Consider the following 20,484-nt stretch of genomic DNA (forward strand, 5'->3'; position numbering starts at 1 on the left):
GAATTAGTTATGAGTCCAAAACTGATTATTGACTCCAAAGTAAATGTAAATCTGAGCCCAATAACCAGTTTTCGATGCGCAATCAATTCACAAAATCCAAAATAAATAGGTCTTAAATGTAATTTTGAGTCTAAAAGAAGTTGGGTCCGAGTGAGTAGTGACCCACATGATTGCCCTATGCTGGACGTGCTTTCTATGGTAAAACGAAAGACTACAAAAAAAAACGAAAAAAAAAATCAACAATTTTTTTTTACAACCCTAAATCAGTTTTTGTGGATCAAGTGCCTATGAGTATCCGATCAAGGTTCTTTCAATTGCATGTAACTGCCCTAGTGGTGCTCAATCGGATCAATAAACCCGATCACATCTAAATCACACACGACCCCAAACCATGATTGTTGTGAAACAGCCTAAACATCATTTTACAAACATTCACATTTGGAATTTAGGTTTCCTCGGTACGGGTGAAACTCGGGTCGGGTTTGATCGGGTTGAGGCCAACCATAACCCTAACCCAGCCCGAGATAGCATTCCCTCGACCCTAACCCAACCCGAGGCTTGGGTTGAGGATGGTCAACCCTAACCCAACCCACTTTTAAATTTCTCAACCCTAACCCAACCCATCTAACCAAAATCGAGTCATGTTGGTTCGGGTTCACCTTGGGCCAAATAGAAAAATACAATAACCCATAAGAGGGCGGAAGTCATGTTCAGGTCAGGTTGCCAAGGCCATAAACCTAGCCCAACCAAAAATTAAATCAGGTTGGCTTTTCCTAACCCTAACCTAACCCGAGGAAATGCCAACCCAACCCAACCCAAGCCAAAATCGGGTTGAACCCGTCGGGCTCGGGTCGAGCCCGACCCAACTTGACCTTATTCGTCGAGGTGTGTTCCAAAGCGTAGGCAACTAGGGCAGAGAAGTAGTGGAATTTATTATTTAAGGAGCTTCCCTATCCAATATTTACCCAAAAAAGCAGGGATAAGTCCAGACCTCATTGGGATAGTAAATTACGAATGGGGGTAAAGTCTGTGGGCGACCTAATTTCGTGAGTCTCTACACCGTCTTTCCCGACCTGTTTTCTCCTCTATCTGGTAACTCTCTCTCTCGCCGGATATTCTATCTATCTCACCGGATTTCTTCATCTTTCACCGGATTTTTTTTCTCAGATCGATTTTCCGGCAACAACGATCGATCTTCGATACGAGGTGGATCTGAAAAAACTTACGCCAATGAACGGAGAGCCACGAGATCTCGCCCCTTCAAAAGAGGCGGATCTGCAGGAATCACCTCAGAGATCTTTGATCCAAGGTATGTTATTGTTTGCCTTTTCCTCTACTCACGATCGATTATCTCATTTTCTAGGTTTTTTTTTTTTTTTTTTTGGCTGAACGCCTTTAGTTCTGCAATCATCTGTATCGGTTTGGTTAAGGTTTTTTCTAGGGCTTTTAATCGCTTTGTGATTTTTCGTGCACAACTGTGGGGCTGTTTTGGCTTTTAGGCTGTTTGTAGATTCAAAGTTTGGATTTTTTAAGAGGTTCTGATAAGTTCAGCAGTAGATTTTTTTTGCATATTTGTTTTGTGTTTTTTTTTTTTTTTTTTTGGGGGGGGGGGTAGTTTAGTTTATGATAAATTTAGGGTTTCTGATCAATTTAGCATCCCCTTTAATATCTTATTACTGTGCTTTTGGCTTTGTTACTATTTGAATTGATTTTCTGGATATGTTATAGAGGCACTGATATGTTTAGCAGGCTAGTTTGTAAATTGAAAGTTTGGTTAGATTTAAGTTCTGATAAATTTAGATGCACTTTGTATTTTTTTAATCACTCTTGGGGGATTAACGTATCTGGACTCTTTTTTTTTTTTACCCGGACTATGTTTGATTAATTAATACAAGATTTTTGATATGTTTCACGCAGATGGGATTTCTGAATTTATTGATTCTCGATTCCTTTGCTCTTCTTCTTTTATTTTTTATTTACTAGTTTGTGAGAGGATGAGAGGTTTTTTTTTTACTCCGGAATTTATCTAGGAACCAGAGGGCGGCACCTTGAATTTTATTGATGAAAGAAAATTACAAAAGGAGGATATTCCATCTTACCTCATCTTATTTAAAACGGATGTTTGGAATACCCAAACATTACATCTAATAGCACCCCTGGCATTAATAGGAAGATCCTTCTACTGGTTAAATGCTTTATTACCTTTTCTTTTGCAAGCATAATTTGCCAAGGAATCGGCAACTTGATTGGCTTCTCTATAGACATGTGATATCCTAGGCTTAAGCTCCATGATCAACGATACCACTTCCTGCCAATACAATTTAATGGTCCAAGGGGGAGATGTGAGAGGATGAGAGTTTCTTATGATGTTGATCAGGTTTTTCTTTTGAATGTAAGGATGTATCTAATTGTGTGATAGATGTTGGTTCATTTCTTGTTGATATTCTGATCAAATTATCCTCTTTTTTCCTTTTTCCCCTTTTTTGGACGTTCATGAAATGAACGGGGTTACTAGATTCCTGATTTTTTCTTATTTCTTGCTCTTATATGAGACAACATTCTGAACTTCTTATCAATGTGATGTTGCAATTTCAATGATGTGATTTAGTTACAATTTCAATGATTTTAGCTCATAGATATGTTTTTCGTCACAAGTTTTTTGAAGTGTTTAAACTTAGGTTTTTTAGAAATCTGCATTTTGGAACCAAAATAATGTGATCCACAACATGTTAATAATTTTTTGGAGAAAAAAATAGGCTGATCTCTAACTTAATGCTTCATTTAGATAGAATCCTTTCACACGGAATCTTCTGTTCTCTCGTATAATAAAGAAACGTTTCAAGCAAAGAACCCCACTCAAGTGAGCTCTCCCATCAACCAACGGATCAATTTGTTAATTAGATTCTTCTACGTTCATAAAGGATCAGCAGCATTGATTTGATTGTTTGTCTTCTTTGGATCTAATTTGGTTCAACTGAACTTATTGGCTTGTTTGTCTTCATTTGTTCTAATTTGTTTTTATATCATTAATTATACTGAAATAGTTTTATTGAAGTCCGTCCTTTTTTACTTTTTCAATATTGAATCAGATAACTACATAATCATGATGCCATTCAAAAAAAAAAAAAAAACTACATAATCACGATGTTACAGCCAAATTTGTGTTAGGTGTAGAATTTACCTTGAGCAGTATGTAACTGTGTTAAGAGCTGCATTCCAATGACCCCCACCTTACTTTGAGCGATGTATAATTGCTCTTGAAAAATGTCACTACATTTTCTTCCACCTTGGCCTTGTCTTTCACCATTGATCCCCTCTTCTACAAGTTGCAATATGGCGAAAGAAACCCGTATTTTTATTCCCCGCTTTGAGCCAGGTCTGCATGCACTTTTTCCTCCAATTAACCTCCCCCATTCGAAGAAGGTCTTTGAATTCATTTTTTAGTTTGACTCTATCCACTTTCTCTTCCTCCAATTAATCTTCTTGTCCTAGTTCGTGTTTTGCCCTACAAAGTCAATCAAAACTCCTTTGACTCTTCCAAGTATTGACCGCATCAACTGAGTACTCCTTTGACGCTTCCAAGTTATGACCACATCAACTGAGTACTCGATCGCGCTGCTTCTTGTCGACTAGGATTTACTTTGGCTATGTTTTGGCCCGCAGATGCATTTTGAAACACTGGTCTCTTCATAGATTACATCTTGGTCTGGCCTTCCAAATTTATATTTTGGACCCCAAATACTTGTATTTTACCAAAATAAAGTTACTATTTCAATTTGATTTATTTCCTAGATGGATGTGGTATGATTAGGTAATAGAAGCACCGATGATTAAAATAAAAAAACATTCCTTTGTTTTTTGCTTAGAGGCCTATTCTCAGGCTAATATTTCAGATGGTACCTATGCGTTATATGTTGAATGTGATTGTGTATTAGACTAATGTAAACTCCAATTTGGTGGTGGTATTTTGAAGCTGGGATAATTGGGAATGTCATGCACTGGTGTATTGGATCTTGTAATCAATGGGATAGGGTGCTCCAACATCAATGTTAGATTTCTTTTCTTCTAGTCTGCAATATAGTTTCACAAGCTTCTTGTATGGTTATGATTATATGTTACTTCTAAATACTCTTTGGTGTACTTGGGGTTTCTCCTTGCCTAATATTTGTAGTACTCTTTGGTGAATTTGGGGTTTTCATTGCCTAATATTTGTAGTACTCTTTTGGTGACATTGGGGTTTCTCCTTGCCTAATATTTGTAATACTTTCAATTTAATGTCAGAAAAAAATTAGTATCTAAAGCTATAATAGAAGTTTAAATTCTCTAGATTTCCTTTAACTGATGCATTTTCCTACCTTTGTTGCAGGTCTTCATGATAAGCATCGACTGGATCTAGAAAATTTGACATTAACGACACAGCCCTTCAAGACATTCAATCTTTTCACTTTGGCTACTTTGCAATATCTGAAGCAATCGATATTATATGTTCTGAGAAAAGGTAGTCATGTTATGCTTCTGGGTATCGTGGTACTGGTTTCTGGATTTCTGCTGATGGTCATTGATGGACCTCATGAGAAGGTATTAAGCGTTATGTTAATTATGCAAAAATTCTCCTTGTATCTCTTGTTTGATAATATATGTACTATATTGTGTGATGTGCAAGGCTGCTCATTATCCATGTGACTGTAAACTTGTCTTATAGTAGTCACGGATGGAATTGTCAATACATGAGGACCAAGTTATAAAATTTGTTCTTGCTGATGTTCATTCCAAGTTCCAACTGTTTAGACTTTAGAGGTCCATGTTGCTTGGAAGGTTAATTTAGCAAACTGGTTGAAGCTTGAAGTTTTGTATTATTTTTTTCTTTTTGAATGGCGAAGTTTTGTATTATTTGAAAGGTATTATTATAATATGACCAAGGGTGCTAAATTTGGAATATGTTGTAACATTACGGCATTTTAGGAGTAAACTCTGAAGTTTTTTCTAGTTCTTTACATGTACTTTTTCCTGCCGTTGTTGTTCAAATGTTTCTTTGACTAATTGTGATGAATTTATCCTGTGGCATGCTTTTTCAGCATGTTCAGGAGTTTCTTCGCTATTTCAGATTTGTATTGTGGTGGGTTGCACTGGGCGTGGCTTCATCAATTGGACTTGGTAAGTGGATCTGAGAGTATTGTCTTAGTATTTCCATTAATCTCGGTGATTGAATGTTTGGACTCTTTCCCTTCATGAAAGTTGATGCTATCATAACTATTGTCATCTTAGAGATCAAGTGAATTTATTTTGATTGCTATTAGGAAATTCAGTATTTCATAACTTTTCTTTCTACATCAAATTCACTAACACACAAACATATGCTGTGGCCATCACATGTTTATACATAAATACTTTTTTTAACTTTCTTACTAGCTTGGATATTGTTCTAATATGTTCTTAGTCATGCAAACTCATATTAAAGCAACGGCAGGGACTATGAGACCTCCAATCTTTTGATTATTCATTTGGATATTTTCCACTTTGCACATTAAAATCCTCTATGTTTTCTCATGGTATCCAGTGTTCAACCTCATCACCATGCAAAAAATCAGCAAGGGGTTTGCGGTTAATCTCCAACTCAGCCTATTTGGACCATAGTTACCAGTAATCTTTCTATTTGAATCGGAAGCTCGCTTCAGGATTTGGGGGGGGGGGGGGGGGGGGGGGGGGTTGATGCTATGTCACAAATATCTCCGATATTTCAAAATATCACGTTTTTATCGTGACAATTTGATAAGACGACAAAATTCCGAAATAAAAATATAGTGATAAAAATTTGGGGTGGTGGTGGTGGGGGGGGGGGGGGGGGTGTTGATGCTATGTCACAAATATCTCCGATATTTCAAAATATCACGTTTTTATCGTGACAATTTGATAAGACGACAAAATTCCAAAATAAAAATATAGTGATATTTTCATTTTCATCATAAAATATCGCGATATTATCCCGATATTTTTACAATATTTTATTTTATATTTTTTTCTTAAATATATATATATTTATTTATTTAAATAATTTTTTTAATCATTTTTTCCTCGATATAAACACGAAAAATAATTTTAAAAAAATCCAATACATCCCGAGATTTTCCCTTGTCGAGAAATTCCCGAGAATGATATTTGTGACATAGGGTTAATGTACATTGACGAAAATACCCCAAACTGGGTATGTAGTTACACCACTACGTCTAACACTTCCCCTCAAGCTAGAGTGTGTATATCATGCATCCCCAGCTTGGCACACATATCATTTATCCTTGCTCTACTTAGAGGTCTAGTAAACGTGTCAACTGTATGTGTGTGGTTAATGTACAATGACGAAAATAACCCAAATTGGGTATGTAATTACACTGCTACGTCGAACACTCCCCCTCGAGCTCTCCGTATATATTATATATCCCCAGCTTGGCACATATCATTTATCCTTACTTTGCTTGGAGGTTTAGTAAACATGTCAGCTATATGATTTCCTGATCTAGTGAAAACACTACAAATCTCCCTTTTTATATCCTCTAACGAATGAAATGACAGTCCACCTCAATGTGCTTCGTTCTCTCATTAAAGACAGAATTTGAAGCAATAAGTACTGCTTCCTTATTATCACAATACAGTGAGGCTCTAGATGAAGAAGGCAAACCAATCTTTGACAAAAAGGATCTCAACCAAATCAACTCACCACATGTGTTGAAAGAGAAGAGGAATGAGAAGAAAAGTGAGTTAGGGAAAATGTCTCCCCCTCACAAATATATATATATATATATATATATGACCATGGGGGGATCCAAAGCATTGTGCCTGTCCATTTCCCCCCTTCACAAATGGCAGGGTTAGGATGATCCTATAGGGCTGATTTTTGGTACACACCCGCCTTCCTAATGAATGCTTTGGATCCCCCCCCCCCCAAAAAAAAATAAAATAAAAATGTGCCCCCCTATGGTTTGTGAGCTCTGCTCGGATAAGCTTATCTGAGCAGCTGCTCACAAACCATTTCCTCATATATATATATATATATATATGAGTTCCTACACCGTAGTGTAGATAACTTATCTACACCCTAGCTTAAAATACAATGGGGGTGCGCCTTGTTTGGGTGATCCAAAGCCTTCATTTGATAGGCCCTTACATAGATAAGGTGTGCCCAAAAAATCAGCTCCATAGGATTATCCCAACCCTTCAAACTATGGAGGCAAAAGATGGACAGATTTGTGAAGGTTTATACACGTCCATAAACCTGTCCATCTTTTGCCTCCATAGTTCGAAGTGTTGGGATAATCCTATGGAGCTGATTTTTTGGGCACACCCTATCTATGTGAGGGCCCATCAAATGAATGCTTTTGATCACTCAAACAATGCGCCTCCCACTGTATTTTAAGCCTATGGTGTAGATAAGTTATCTACACTAGGGTATATGAACTCCTCTCTCTCTCTCTCTCTCTATATATATATATATATATATATATATATATATATATATATATATATATATATATAAGAATATAAAAAGGTACAATGACCAAAATACCCTTAGAGCATATAAACCTTTGAACACTCCCCCTCAAGCTGGAGTGTATATGTCGTACATTCCCAGCTTGTTACAAATATCTCTCAACTTTGCCTTACTCGGCTTAGTAAACACATCAGCTAGTTGATCCACTAATCCAGTGAAAAATGTGCATATCGCTCTTCTGAATTATCTGACGGATGAAATGACAGTCCACTTCAAAATGTTTGGTTCACTCATGAAAGACTTGATTTGTAGCATTGTGAACATCCTTATTGTCACAATATAACTGAGATGGAGAAGAGGAAGAGAGACCAATCTCTGATAAAAAAGAGCGCAACCAGATTAGCTCTCCACTTGTGTGTGCCATGGCTCGATATTCGGCTTGTGCACTTGATTTAGCTACCACTTCTTGTTTCTTGTTTCGACATGACACCAAGTTACCTCCAACGAAGGTGCAATATCCAGGGGTTGATCTCCTATATGTTGGAAATCCTGCCCAATCTGCATCTTTGAACCCTACTATTTTCTCATGACCATGTCTCTTAAATAACAAGCCTCTCCCTGGAGCACCTTTCAAATATCTAATAATCTGAAGCACTGCTACCCAGTGGGAGGTACGTGTTGAGCTTATGAACTAGCTGATACAACAAACGAGATGTCGGGATGAGTGACGTGAGCATGGCTTTAAATTTCATCCAAAATTTGAAATTTTAACACTAAAACTGAAATCGTCGAAATGTATTGCTACCTAGTGGGAGGTACGTGTTGAGCTTATGAACTAGCTGATACAACAAACGAGATGTCTAGATGAGTGACGTGAGCATGGCTTTAAATTTCATCCAAAATTTGAAATTTTAACACTAAAACCGAAATCGTCGAAATTTACCAAATTTCGGCTGAAATTTTGGTCGAAATTTCGATAAAATACTAATTTTTTATTTCTTTAAAGAGTTTCGGAACAAAACCGATATTTCGTGAGCTTCTACCGAAATTTTGAGATTTTGGCTGAAATTTCAGTTGCAGTGAACACCGAAATTATACCCGAAACTGAAATTTAAAACCATGACCGTGAGATAGATTAGCCTCCCAACCAACCTTCTGTATAAGCCAGGGTCATCTAATAACTCTCCCTCATCTGGAAGAAGTTTTACGTTCGTGTCCATGGGCACATCAGCAGGTTTTTCCTCGAGACGACATCAATTCCAAGAAAGTACCTCAAACGACTCAGGTCTTTGGTGGAAAACTCTTTCCGCAGGAAAGTCTTTAACTTCTGTATACCCATTGAATCCCTCCTAGTAATAATAATATCATCCACATATGCTATCAGAAGAACATATCTAGCATCAAACTGATGGCTAAATATTGAATGATCAACGGCACATTGCTTCATGCCAAACCGCATAACAGCAATACTGAATCTCCCAAACCATGCTCTAGGAGATTGTTTAAGGCCATGAAGAGATTTTCAAAGGCGGCAAACCGAGGATGACATCTCCCCCGGAGCAACATACTCTGGAGGTTGCTCCATGTAGACCTCCTCGGTGAGGTCACCATAAAGAAAGGCATTCTTAACATCCAGCTGATATAAGTGCTAACCCCGGTCGAAGACCAAGGAAATCAACACACGAACTCACGGAATTTTGGCAATTCGAGAGAATGTTTCAGTGTAGTCAACGCCGAATGTCTGCGTATAACCCTTTGCTACCAAGCGTGCTTTAAGGCGCCCAACAGTGAGAGAAGTTAGGGTTTTCAGGAGGGGTTGGCGTGGGGTGGGAGAAGGTTTAGAGTGAGCGAAATTAGGGTTTTCAAGAGGGGTTGGCGTCGGGCGAGAGAGGGTTTAGGGTGAGAGAAGTTAAGGTTTTTCAGGGGGCGTGGAAAGGGAGAAAGAATGGAAGAGGGGTGTCTTCCAATGGCGGTCCCTAGGGCTCCAAAAAACCTAGGGCTCTGATACCACGTTGAAAGAGAAGAGGAATGAGAAGAAAAGTGAGTTAGGGAGAATGTCTCCCCCTCACAAATATCTCCCTCTCCCTCTCTCTCTCTCTCTCTCTCTCTCTATATATATATATATATATATATATATATATATATATATATATATATATATATATAAGAATGTATAAAGGTACATTGACCAAAATACCCTTAAGCACGTATAAACCTTCTAACAATATGTATGAGTAGGACTGTCAATCGGGCCGAGCTTGGGCGAGCCTGAGGTGCTCAAGCTCAGCCCATGTCTATACAACGGGCTTCGGGCCGAGTTCGGGCTTGCCCATCACCTCTTATTTTCTGCACAAGAAAAGACTAAGCTAAGCACAGAAAAGCCAATTTCATAGAAAACAATTAAACTTGTTGGCTTTGGCATGTGAGAAAAGCCACACCGATTAATTTTTTGCTATATTTTGTCTTATTCATTTAATAAATCTGAGGTCGAACTATAGCCTATGGGATATGATGATCCAAACCGTTCATATGGAGTGGGCTGAAGAGGGGCACAATAAAGAAAGAAAAAAACCTATTTAATGTCGAACTATAGCCTATAGGATATTAATGTTTAAGTAACCTATTAGTTAATATCTACTAATTTCAAGGGCATAAAAAATCTTGAAAAATTATATAGTAAAAATATTATCGGGCCCGGGCCTATAACGGGCTGGACGACCCTTGATCAAGCTCAGCCCAAATTAGAGTTCGGGCTTCAACTTTTGACCAAGCTTGGTTTGGCTTGTTCTCATTTTAATTATGGGCGGGCTTTTAGCGGGCCAAACGGGGGGGTTCGAGCTTGCCCATCCCGATTGACAGTCCTATGTATGAGCCATGACTCTATATATTCTGCACTTGACCTGGCTACCACATCCTGCTTTTTACTTTTTCATGAAATCAGGTTGCCTCCAATAAAGGTGCGGTACTTAGTTGTAGACCTCATGTCTGCAAGAGATTTTGCCCAGTCTACATTAGTATACCCCTTTACTCTCATGTGATTATGTTTTCTGAAGAACAATCCTTTACTAGCTCTGATACTATGTTAGTGGTACCCTAAACTCCCATTAGTGAAAGAAAGAGAAGAGAGAAGAGATGGAAAGGAAAGATATGAGAGAGTTTAATGCCTCTCCTTCTCATAGCATATTTATTTGTGTGTGAGACTGGGGTTAATGTACAATGACGAAAATACCCCAAACTGGTATGTAATTACACCGCTACATCTAACAGCTACATTAAATCAATAGGAATGAAACATGTAAAATTATTGTTTTTTTTATTGATAGAAAAAAATGTAAAATTATAAATCTCTAAGGCCCTGTTTGGTTGCTCAAAGGTGGCTGGGAGAGTAGCGGAATAAGAAGTCAAAAGGGAGTAGACAAGCATGGAAGATGTCTAGAATTTCCACTAGTGGAAAAAGTGGTAAGTAGTGTTTGGTTGCGAGGCAATCCTCTTGAAGAGTAGTGGAAAATGTAGGGGTGTCATTACCAATATAGATTATGGTAAAGAGAGATAGGGAAGAGCGAAAGAGAATAAGACAAAACCTTTTCCAATCTTCATCCACCCAAATTTCTCCATTTTGGTAACATTTGGTTGGAAGATATGAGGGGTGGGAACATTAGCGCCACATGGGTGCCACGTAGGAAAAAAATGCGATGATGTCCCAAACATGTCTGGGAGTCAAATGGAGTTTCAATGCAAATTTGGCAACCAAACATGAATCGGCATTCATTGAAAGTTTATTGGCATTTGATACTCCAATAAATGGTGAGTGTTTGAGCAACCAAACAGGGCCTAAAGGGATTTGTTAGCGACCATTGCAGAAGGCATTTCGCGGGCCGGCCGTTGCATTATGGATGATTGTTTTGCACGTACGACGGTTTCTAAGTGTGTATTTGCGCTTATTCTAGTATTTCATGAAGTTTTATCTTAAAATTCTATTATTTGCATATGTTTCCATGCGTTTCTGTGATTTTACCATATTTCTACCCCAATTTCTAACCGAAACCGAAATGTTTCTGTTTCTGTGGCAACAGAATCGAAACTGAAACTGAAATTTGAAACCTTGCTTTAAAGGCTGAGTAACAAGTAACAACACCCTGAAGTGTATATATGTTGTGCTAGAGTCTGTATTGTGAGGGTAAACCGAGGTCGGATTCTGATATACCAATGAGTGGGCAACACCAAAAATCCACTATGGGGACCAGTTTGCACAATATGGGAAACCGATTGTCCAAGTCGAGGGCCATGACCATAGAAACTTTATGACAAGGTTTTAAATTTCGGTTTCGGGCATTAGCGAAATAGAAACATTTCAGTTTCAGTAGGAATTTATTGTCCAAGTCGAGGGCCAAGATCATGAAAACCATGAAAAGTAACTCATACTCTATGTTTTTTTATTATGACCACCAAATCTTTAACTTCTATTGTTTCAATTCAGGTGTCTGAGGGCTTATTGTCTTTCATTTTTTGTCGTACGGCCAGCTGGAACTTAAAGTTTTTCTAAATCAATAGTAGTCTTTCTTTTTGTGATGTTCTGAATGATACAGGGTACCAACCGTTCTTTGTATTTTGAAACCTGTAATGTCTGTTAGTGTCTTTTTTCTCCAATAAGGTATTACATCTTCTCAATGATTGTTGGAAGGTGTGTGTCTGCCCTCTGAAATGTTGCTTGTTGCTATCTTGGTTGAAACGACTTTGCCTTAAATCAGTTGTTTCCACTTAGTACGATGCTGACCCGTGTTTTTTTAATTAATTAATCTGTTTTTTACAGGATCCGGTTTGCACACATTTTTGTTGTATCTGGGCCCCCATATTGCCCTGTTTACAATAAAAGCCATGCAGTGTGGACGAGTCGATTTGAAAACTGCTGCATATGATACCATACAGTTGAACAGCAGCCCTTCATGGCTTAAAAAGGATTGTTCTGCATATGGCCCGCCATTGTTTCAATCGTTACCTGGTTCAATGGTTAGTGTTCCACTTAGCAGCATATTGCCTCAGGTTCAGTTAGAGGCTATTTTGTGGGGCATTGGAACAGCCCTTGGGGAGCTTCCTCCTTATTTCATATCAAGAGCAGGTATATTTTCTAGTTATACATCAATGTGGATACCTCATTATTATGTTATGAAATTTTATTGTTTCTAGTTTATAATTGAGAACTTTTCAATGGGAAAGAATCGAATTTGTTCCTGAGAGTAACTAAATCTTTTAATGAGGATGAAAATGTATAGAATAAATCACTTGTGTACGATTTAGAAAATTTTTAAGTTGTGTTATATCCAGGGACATGGTATCTCTTATCTAATAATAGTAGGAAAATATTTAAATAAGAAAATGACGAGTGATTTTAGAAAAAATTTTAGGTTGTGTTATACCCAGAGACATAGTATCTCTTATCTAATAATAGTAGGAAAATGTTCGAATAAATTACTATTAATATAAGTTAAGACTTATCAATTCTCATGACACACAGTTGGTTACAACTCAATCATTGGATCTTGGGTGGGGTTTTGTTTGGGGTGGGGGGGGGGGGGAGGGGGGGTTGTTTAGTGTTTCTTATGAGCTGAATGGCCTCACCCATGTGTCCAGAAGCTGATTTAGTCATGCTTACAACCAAGAATTATGCTTACTCTACTTTTTAGAAAAAATTATGTGTATTTTTGGTTTGATTTATTGATCCTCGAGAGATGAATGGCCCGTAGAGCAGAAGAACTTCATCATGGTCTTAATGTGTGTTGATAGTTGCCCGTGGATTTCAATAGGTTGTAAGGGGATAGACACTCTAAATGGAGTTAGTTGGGCCAATGATTTGGCACTCTATGTGAGACGGGGAATTCTAAAATTTCTTAAGGGAGTCAGGGATGTTCCAACGCCTTATATCAAAACAGACTGATGACCTTGCAAAATGAGTAGATGGTTGTCCAAGTTTCAAGTACTATGTGGGTTACGTTGTCACATATTCATGAAAGCAAGTAACAATTGGGCCCACTTACTATTTAAGATAGTACACTACAAATCTACAAAAGTACCCATGTCAACTCAATACGGTTTTATCTGTCTGCATATACATGGTGGATTTAGTCTTTTGTAATATGATGGCTTAGTCAGGAACCTTGTTAGTGCACTTAAAGGTTTCTTCTACATGTTGAAGAGAACAAATGTGGTTGCTTTTTTCGTTCTTGAAACTTGGGTGAGCTATATTCACCATTCAGTCTGCATCTAGGCATCATCTATACGAAATTAACTGGATGGGTTGCAAACTACTGCAGCATTTGTTCTCTTAGTAAGGTAGGCTTTTATTTGAAACAAATAAGTTACGCTCTCCCCCTTAAAGTTACTTCTGTTTGTGCTTCCCTAATGGGAGTTCAGATAAGGTTGTAATCAATGTTCTTTAACATCACCCTTCTGCAACAAGTTACTTATTTATACAATCATCCGTAGAAGTGGAATAATAAGAGACTAGATTGTTAATTTTTTCAGAAAATTCGTCCCTGTTGAATCGAGCTTTCCAACTATATAAAGCTGGAATTAGTTGTGAACTTATATGATCAAGTATAGTTTTCTTTAATAAAGTTTTATCACCATTAAAAATAAGTATAGGCTTGCAATGCAATGTGATATCTTATCTTTGGCTGGACCATTGCCCCAGTAGTTGATGACCCAAGTGTTACTGCATTGAGGTGATGGTCAATCAAAGTTTGCCCACTGGAAGGGGGAAGATTTTTTCTATTCTTCTATTGTAGTTGCTTTGACATACTCATATTTTCGACATGAGTATGTGTAAGTATCATGGTTTAATCAGTACGTCCACATCCAATGTCGGTTGTTAATCAATGATTTTATTTCATTCTAAGTCGGTTCTATATTGCAACATGTATGTCAGGTAGCAAATCGGACGCAGTGGAGCTGGATGCTCCTTCAAAGGAAGATGGAGTCATTCGCCGTCGTCTAAAGCAAATTAAACGCTGGTTCTTCCGTCGCAAGCAGCATCTGAATTTTTTCACAATCTTAGTACTTGCTTCGGTTAGTTTAAGTTCTTGTTCTCTTTCTAGTGTGCTGTTTTCAAAAATAATACTTTTATGCTGACTTCCATGACAATTTTTAGTGTTAAAAGCCATTGCTCTTTTTGTTTAGTAGTATATAAAATTGATTTATCCAATAGGTTTACTAATTTCTGCTGTTTGACTGATGATGAACTTGTGGAAGAGTAACAACTTTGTATCTATTATTATGTTTATTTTATTTTGAATGGTAACAACTTGTAGCTATATTTGGGATATGAGTGAGTATGAAACTCGTTTATGTTAAATGATGTCCTCGCATTTCAATATGATTCAATTTGCATTTTTTTTTTTTTTTAAAGTTCCATCTGGATTACTAATCCATTCCAAAATCAATTTTGTCATTCCATTTTTTGGCTTCCAATTGCATTTTAAGTTTCAGTTACATCTTGGCGCTGCTTTGAAATGTGTTTTATCTTGCAGTTCGACTTGGGGTGGAGAAACTGCTACCTCTGTTTCGTGACATGTGGTGCAGTGTGAGGCAGATTGTAGGCCCCCATTAAGTGGCATATTTTCCCATTAGGACTTTTAGGGATTATTTCCTCATTATTTAGTTTCTAGTATTTTTATTTCCATGTTTTAGTTTTAGGGATTTTACTTTCCATGGAATTTTATTTCAGTTGCCTATAAATAGGCCTCTTGTATTAGGGATTTTTAACTTTTTAAGGCACTGAAACAAAACAATTTTGGGTTAGGGTTCTTGTATGGAATTGGTTGGCTTTTGTGTGCATGGTTTGAAATTTTAAAATTTCGGATGCGAGCCCGAAATTTTGTACACGCTCACGAAATCCCGGATTTTTTGGACGAAATTTCGATCGAAATTCTTGAAGGCTTTAAAATATTTATTATTTTAATTTCAATTTCGACGAAATTCCCAAAATTTCGGCTTTGGTCCTCACTGAAATCCAAAAATTGGATTTCGGTCGAAATTTAAAACCATGTTTGTTTTTACCCGGGCTGTTTCACTAGAAACTTTTGCTGGGCGTGTTAATCACGGGGGCCTTGGATGAGCAATAGATGAATAACACACCTTGGATCTTTTGCTCTGATACCAAATTTGATGTAGAACCGAGAAGAGAAATAGAAGAAATGGGAGAAAGAGAAGTAGAGAAGAGAGGGACGAAGCGTAGGAGAAGAATCGAAGAAGAAACCTGTATAGGGGAGAAATCTCAATCAATTCAATTAATCATCAAAAGTTAAAAATCCCTAATACAAGATTCCTATTTATAGGCAACTGAAATAAAATTCCATGGAAAGTAAAATCCCTAAAACTAAAACATGGAAATAAAAATACTAGAAACTAAATAATGCAGAAATAAATCCCTAAAAGTCCTAATGGGCAAATATGCCACTTAATGGGGGCCTACAATCTGCATCACAGTGTCTTCCTCACTCTTCATGTAGCAGTGACTTGGAAACCACTCGCTCTCTTGAAAGATACAAGCACAGTTATTTCCCTTTGAGGGGATTTTCCCACTGCAAATTTTTGCAGTTGATAGTTCTGTCACCACAGAGATTCAGGGTCTGCTCGAAAACCCACCCCTGCAGATAAGGCCTATTTGCAAATGAAATTGTTTTAAATAGATTTCATGTGCAACTTGGGTAAGTGGTGCTCTTGATTGTCACATCTGAATGCATTTATAGATTACTCACGTCATCTATAAGCTTTATTTGCACATGAGTTTATTTCTCATCGGAGGAAAATGACTTCATCTGCACGTAAATTTATTAAAGTTTTTATCATTGTCATTTTCTTGGGCGCGTCATTTTTTGCCTTGTTTCTCCTTAGACAAGCACCTGTCAACTCTTACCACCAAATCCACCCTGATTTTCAACTCGTTATCTGATCAACGTCTGAATGCCATTAAAAAAAAAGGCCGAATGTGAGAGACCCTTACTATTCCTCTCTCTTTTTATTTGAATGGTACACTTACTATCTTCCTTTTGCAATCCATTATGTTTCTTCTGTTTGGAGGATTTCCTGGCCTTATTTCTCACCAGCGACCCAACCCAGGTCATTCCTAGTTTGATCCGAAGATTGGGTCGGCAATGCCATGAACTCCAAAATCAGGTTATCTGCGAGGGAGATTAGATTTGAATTTTGGGGTTCTATTGGTGAGAAGGATTCTAATGAGGCTGAGCTACAATCCCTCCTGTTTGGTATATATCTTGTGGATCAGTATTTGTTAGATCATCTTATCATTGAGGGCAATACTCTCAATGTGGTGATATGGTTGAGAGAGGGATTGTTATACTTGAAGGTCCGTGGATGATATTGAAGAGTTACTGGTTATGATTGAGGGTCATAATACGGAGTTTTGTTACATGGCAATCCGCCAATTGCGTTGCTGATCGGTCTGCTCGCACCGAAATCTTGAGATGAGATCTTATCATTTGATTAGCTTCCTATCTGATAATATTATGGTGTTTCCTTCTTTCTTTTTCTGTTTTGCTTTTAGCTTTGCTTCTTCTTCTTGACATCCTTAGCCTGTGTTTCTTTTGCCCTTTTGGTGCTTTAATCATATTTGCTTAAAAAAAACAATCATTAGCGAGTTGATATGGTGTTCTAGTTCCTTATTCCCTTTTCCTCTGTATATTACCTTCTTCTAGTTCTACCTATATTCTGTGCATTTTGCTTTTTTTAATCATTTTTTCTACATTTCACCAAGAAAAGATGTATGTTATGTTTACCTGTGCATTTAGAGTTCATTGCCAATGGAAAGAAAGGAAGTCTTTGGTTGCCATAGTTCAAGATGTCATTGGGGTTGGAAGGAGGGTGCAAGACGGGTCACCATTAGGCACACTCAAGCTCAATTTTGATGGTTTCGATTTAAAATCCAGACATGGCTCATATTATGGGAGTTTCTATAGATGCGTGAGGCAAAGTTGTGACTTTTCTCAGGTCCGTTAATGGCATGGGTTTGTTAGCGTTGGATTGTTTTTAATAAGTTTCTGGTATAGTGGTAAGCTAAAGGGGAAGGGAGATTCTTCTGATGCCGTCACGTGGACTCGAGTCCCATGGATGCAGTCGTATATTATTAATGAGATCAATAATTTATTTAGAGTTGAAATGTAACCTTTTAAGCACACTGAAGAAGGAAACAAATGTTGGTGGGTACACTTGCCAGGGCCACCTAATGATATTGGAATTGTGTGTTGGGCATTTTGTCTCCTTTTTAATTTGCTTTCGGGATGTTAATTTTCGTAATTTATCCACTTGGATCATGCATCTCCATACCTACTTCCAATGTTTGCGTTTTTGTAACTAGTAATACTCAACTCAACTAAGCCTTTGTCCCAAACTAGTTAGGGTCGGCGAATGAATCCTTTACAAAATTTTCATGAAGAACGTTAAAGGATCTACCTGGCTCAAATTGACCAAGTCTACTCCGGACACTAGTTGGGTTCTTCTACATGGATCATTTTCTTCCATTCTATCCTATCCAAAGTCATGTTCTCTGTTATGTAGCGTTTGTAATTAGTAATACCAGTGAAAAATATGTGGTGTTTTAACTTAAAGAATGACAAATCACACCACTCTTCCTTGAGGGAGCACACTGTAGCTGCATATCATTTGAGTAAATACTAAATCATAATCTTGTCAGTGCAACTTTGAACTTGCATAAATTTAATATGTTGAAGGCTTTATTCCTGGCAACTTGTTTTTCAGGTGCCAAACCCACTATTTGATCTAGCTGGGATCATGTGTGGCCAATTTGGAATTTCGTTCTGGAAGTTCTTTCTTGCAACATTAACTGGGAAGGCAATTATTAAGGCTCACATACAGGTTTGTCGAAGTTATCCTTGCTTTTCTGTTTCATAGGATTATCAAATGTGCCACTGGGAAGGCACTTTTCCAATGATCCAATCAACAAATGCTGGTACTTTTTGAAGACAACTTGTCATTTGACAAGGCTTACTCTTTCATTTACATGCTCATTAACAAGGTGGATGCAATTGAATCTAAGAAATCGAGAGGGTGTCATCAAATATTTATGAGATGTTCCCTTTAAAAAAAATGGAACTATTTATGGGATCCAAACAATCAGTAGTCACTTAAAACTTTAACCATCCAAGAACTGAAAAGTGAATTTTTTAAGTACCCATTGTTATGGCATCTGATATTGCCGGTTGTTTTGGTTTATGTGGCAGACGGTCTTTATCATCACTGTTTGCAATAATCAACTATTAGAATGGACAGAGAATGAGCTGATTTGGGTGCTTCGTCTCATACCTGGACTGTCTTCTATCCAGCCCAACCTCACTGCTAAGCTGTATAAGATGAAAGACAAGTACTTGACCACTACAGTCCCAGCCCCTCCAAGTATCAAGGTATGAACAATTATTTTTTGCTATACAAGTATAATGGGCATTCAAACAAACAGAAAAGATCGATGCAGGAGCTTTTCAAGTATTCCTGTGACAAGCAGTAGTTAAAGAATAAAGAATATAAGATGTATTTTCTATCCTGTTAGTTCTGTATCTTTCCAACTGTCCTACTCTCCCTCATTGCATTATTCCTCTGTCCATTTTTTAATCATGTGCATATATTAGAAAAGACCGGAGGTGCTCAAGCAACAAGATAAAAGGGAAAAAGAAAGATAATGATTGTATCAGATTACTTCTATGGGAGATTCTCTGAATGAGACTTTTCACTTTTGAGTTCTTTATAATCCTTTTGCTGTTTTTGATCAGTTGGGTACCCCATTGGATCTGTGTTTTCTAGGGGTATCCCATTGGATCAGTTGGGTACTTCTATGGGAGATTCTCTGAATTAGACTTTTCACTTTTGAGTTCTTTATATTCCTTTTGCTGTCTTTGATCAGTTGGGTACCCCCATTGGATCTGTGTTTTCTGGAGATTCTCTGAATGAAACTTCTCACTTTTGAGTTCTTTATATTCCGGAGGTGCTCAAGCAACACGAAAAAAGGGAAAAAGAAAGATAATGAGTGTATCAGATTACTTCTATGGGAGATTCTCTGAATGAGACTTTTCACTTCTGAGTTCTTTATAATCCTGTTGCTGTCTTTGATCAGTTGGGTACCCCATTGGATCTGTGTTTTCTGCCTTAGGCTGTTCATCAAAATGCATATAGTTTTTAAGTTCTGTGAAAGATTATGTAACCTGGGTTGCTGGATTTTTCAGATTAAAGTGCTTCTTTCACATAACTTGCTACCGTTTATTTGATAATATTTGAAATTAATCCATTTAATTTTTTTTCCAGGGAGATCATTGGGATCTATCTGTTAGTTCCATCTGGAATACTATTATTTGGCTCGTGGTCATCAATTTCTTTGTTAAGATAGTCACCTCAACAGCTCAGAGGTTTCTCAAGAAACAGCAGGAATTAGAGTTGGCCGCTTTGAATAACAAATTGTCTGCGGCAAGCCAGTCCAATGCCGGGGCCGATCACATATCTAATTGATTGGAATTTAAGTGCTTTGTGTTTTTTATTTGTAGAAGTAAACTGCACGATTGAAGCCAGCCATTGCAAGATTGTTGTCACACCATTGAAGCCCAGTACTAGTTGTATAGGAAACAGCCTTGGTCGAAAAAAAAAAAGGGGGAAGGTGCAGGTTTATTTATTCTGCTAGAGGGGGAAGGCATATTGTGCATGGCATTGGGCCATTGCTTGTAGGAATTGGACCTTTTAGAATGTAATTCTTTGGGCAAATGCAAGACATTGTTTACGTAATAATTTCTCTCTGACTGACTAACTCTAGATAAGAAACTAAAAATAAACTATGTGCATGTCGAACAAGCCTGAGATATTGTCTAGTCCCACTTATGATGGTCAACCTGTATGATTAAAGATGAGAATAGCAATAATCGGCATTGTACGGACGTGGCATGCTTGAAACATCATTAACCAAAGTAGATTAAGAGCAGGCAGAAAAAGCC

General features: G+C 37.6%; 1 protein-coding gene across 2 annotated transcripts; it reads left to right on the forward strand.

Annotated features, from left to right (window-relative positions):
• The first annotated feature begins 925 nt into the window (after nucleotides 1–925).
• KMS1 (SNARE associated Golgi protein family) lies at nucleotides 926–20,281 on the forward strand. Of its 2 annotated transcripts, none has more exons than XM_077357636.1 (9): nucleotides 926–1,046; nucleotides 1,168–1,309; nucleotides 4,367–4,578; nucleotides 5,076–5,154; nucleotides 12,294–12,599; nucleotides 14,406–14,545; nucleotides 18,254–18,370; nucleotides 18,736–18,915; nucleotides 19,808–20,281. In XM_077357636.1, the coding sequence occupies exons 2-9, from the start codon at nucleotides 1,231–1,233 to the stop codon at nucleotides 20,006–20,008; spliced, it is 1,314 nt and encodes a 437-aa protein (XP_077213751.1). In that variant the 5' UTR covers nucleotides 926–1,046; nucleotides 1,168–1,230; the 3' UTR covers nucleotides 20,009–20,281. The 2 variants fall into 2 exon arrangements, with proteins under 2 accessions (XP_077213751.1, XP_077213744.1); XM_077357629.1 differs by having other exon boundaries at nucleotides 937–1,092.
• The last annotated feature ends 203 nt before the right edge of the window (nucleotides 20,282–20,484 follow it).

This window comes from Tasmannia lanceolata, unplaced genomic scaffold (assembly GCF_043159265.1).
Source record: "Tasmannia lanceolata isolate RefF3 unplaced genomic scaffold, GAP_Taslan_0.1 ptg000003l, whole genome shotgun sequence".
In the NCBI taxonomy this organism is placed as follows: domain Eukaryota; kingdom Viridiplantae; phylum Streptophyta; class Magnoliopsida; order Canellales; family Winteraceae; genus Tasmannia; species Tasmannia lanceolata.

What these genes read in the sequence shown, in the direction of transcription:
- KMS1 (XM_077357636.1), top strand. Translation starts at nt 1,231, where the DNA reads ATGAACGGAGAGCCACGAGATCTCGCCCCTTCAAAAGAGGCGGATCTG. An exon ending in GGCTTCATCAATTGGACTTG is followed by an intron (nt 5,155 to 12,293) that starts GTAAGTGGATCT and finishes TGTTTTTTACAG; the next exon opens with GATCCGGTTTGCACACATTT. An exon ending in TTATTAAGGCTCACATACAG is followed by an intron (nt 18,371 to 18,735) that starts GTTTGTCGAAGT and finishes TTTATGTGGCAG; the next exon opens with ACGGTCTTTATCATCACTGT.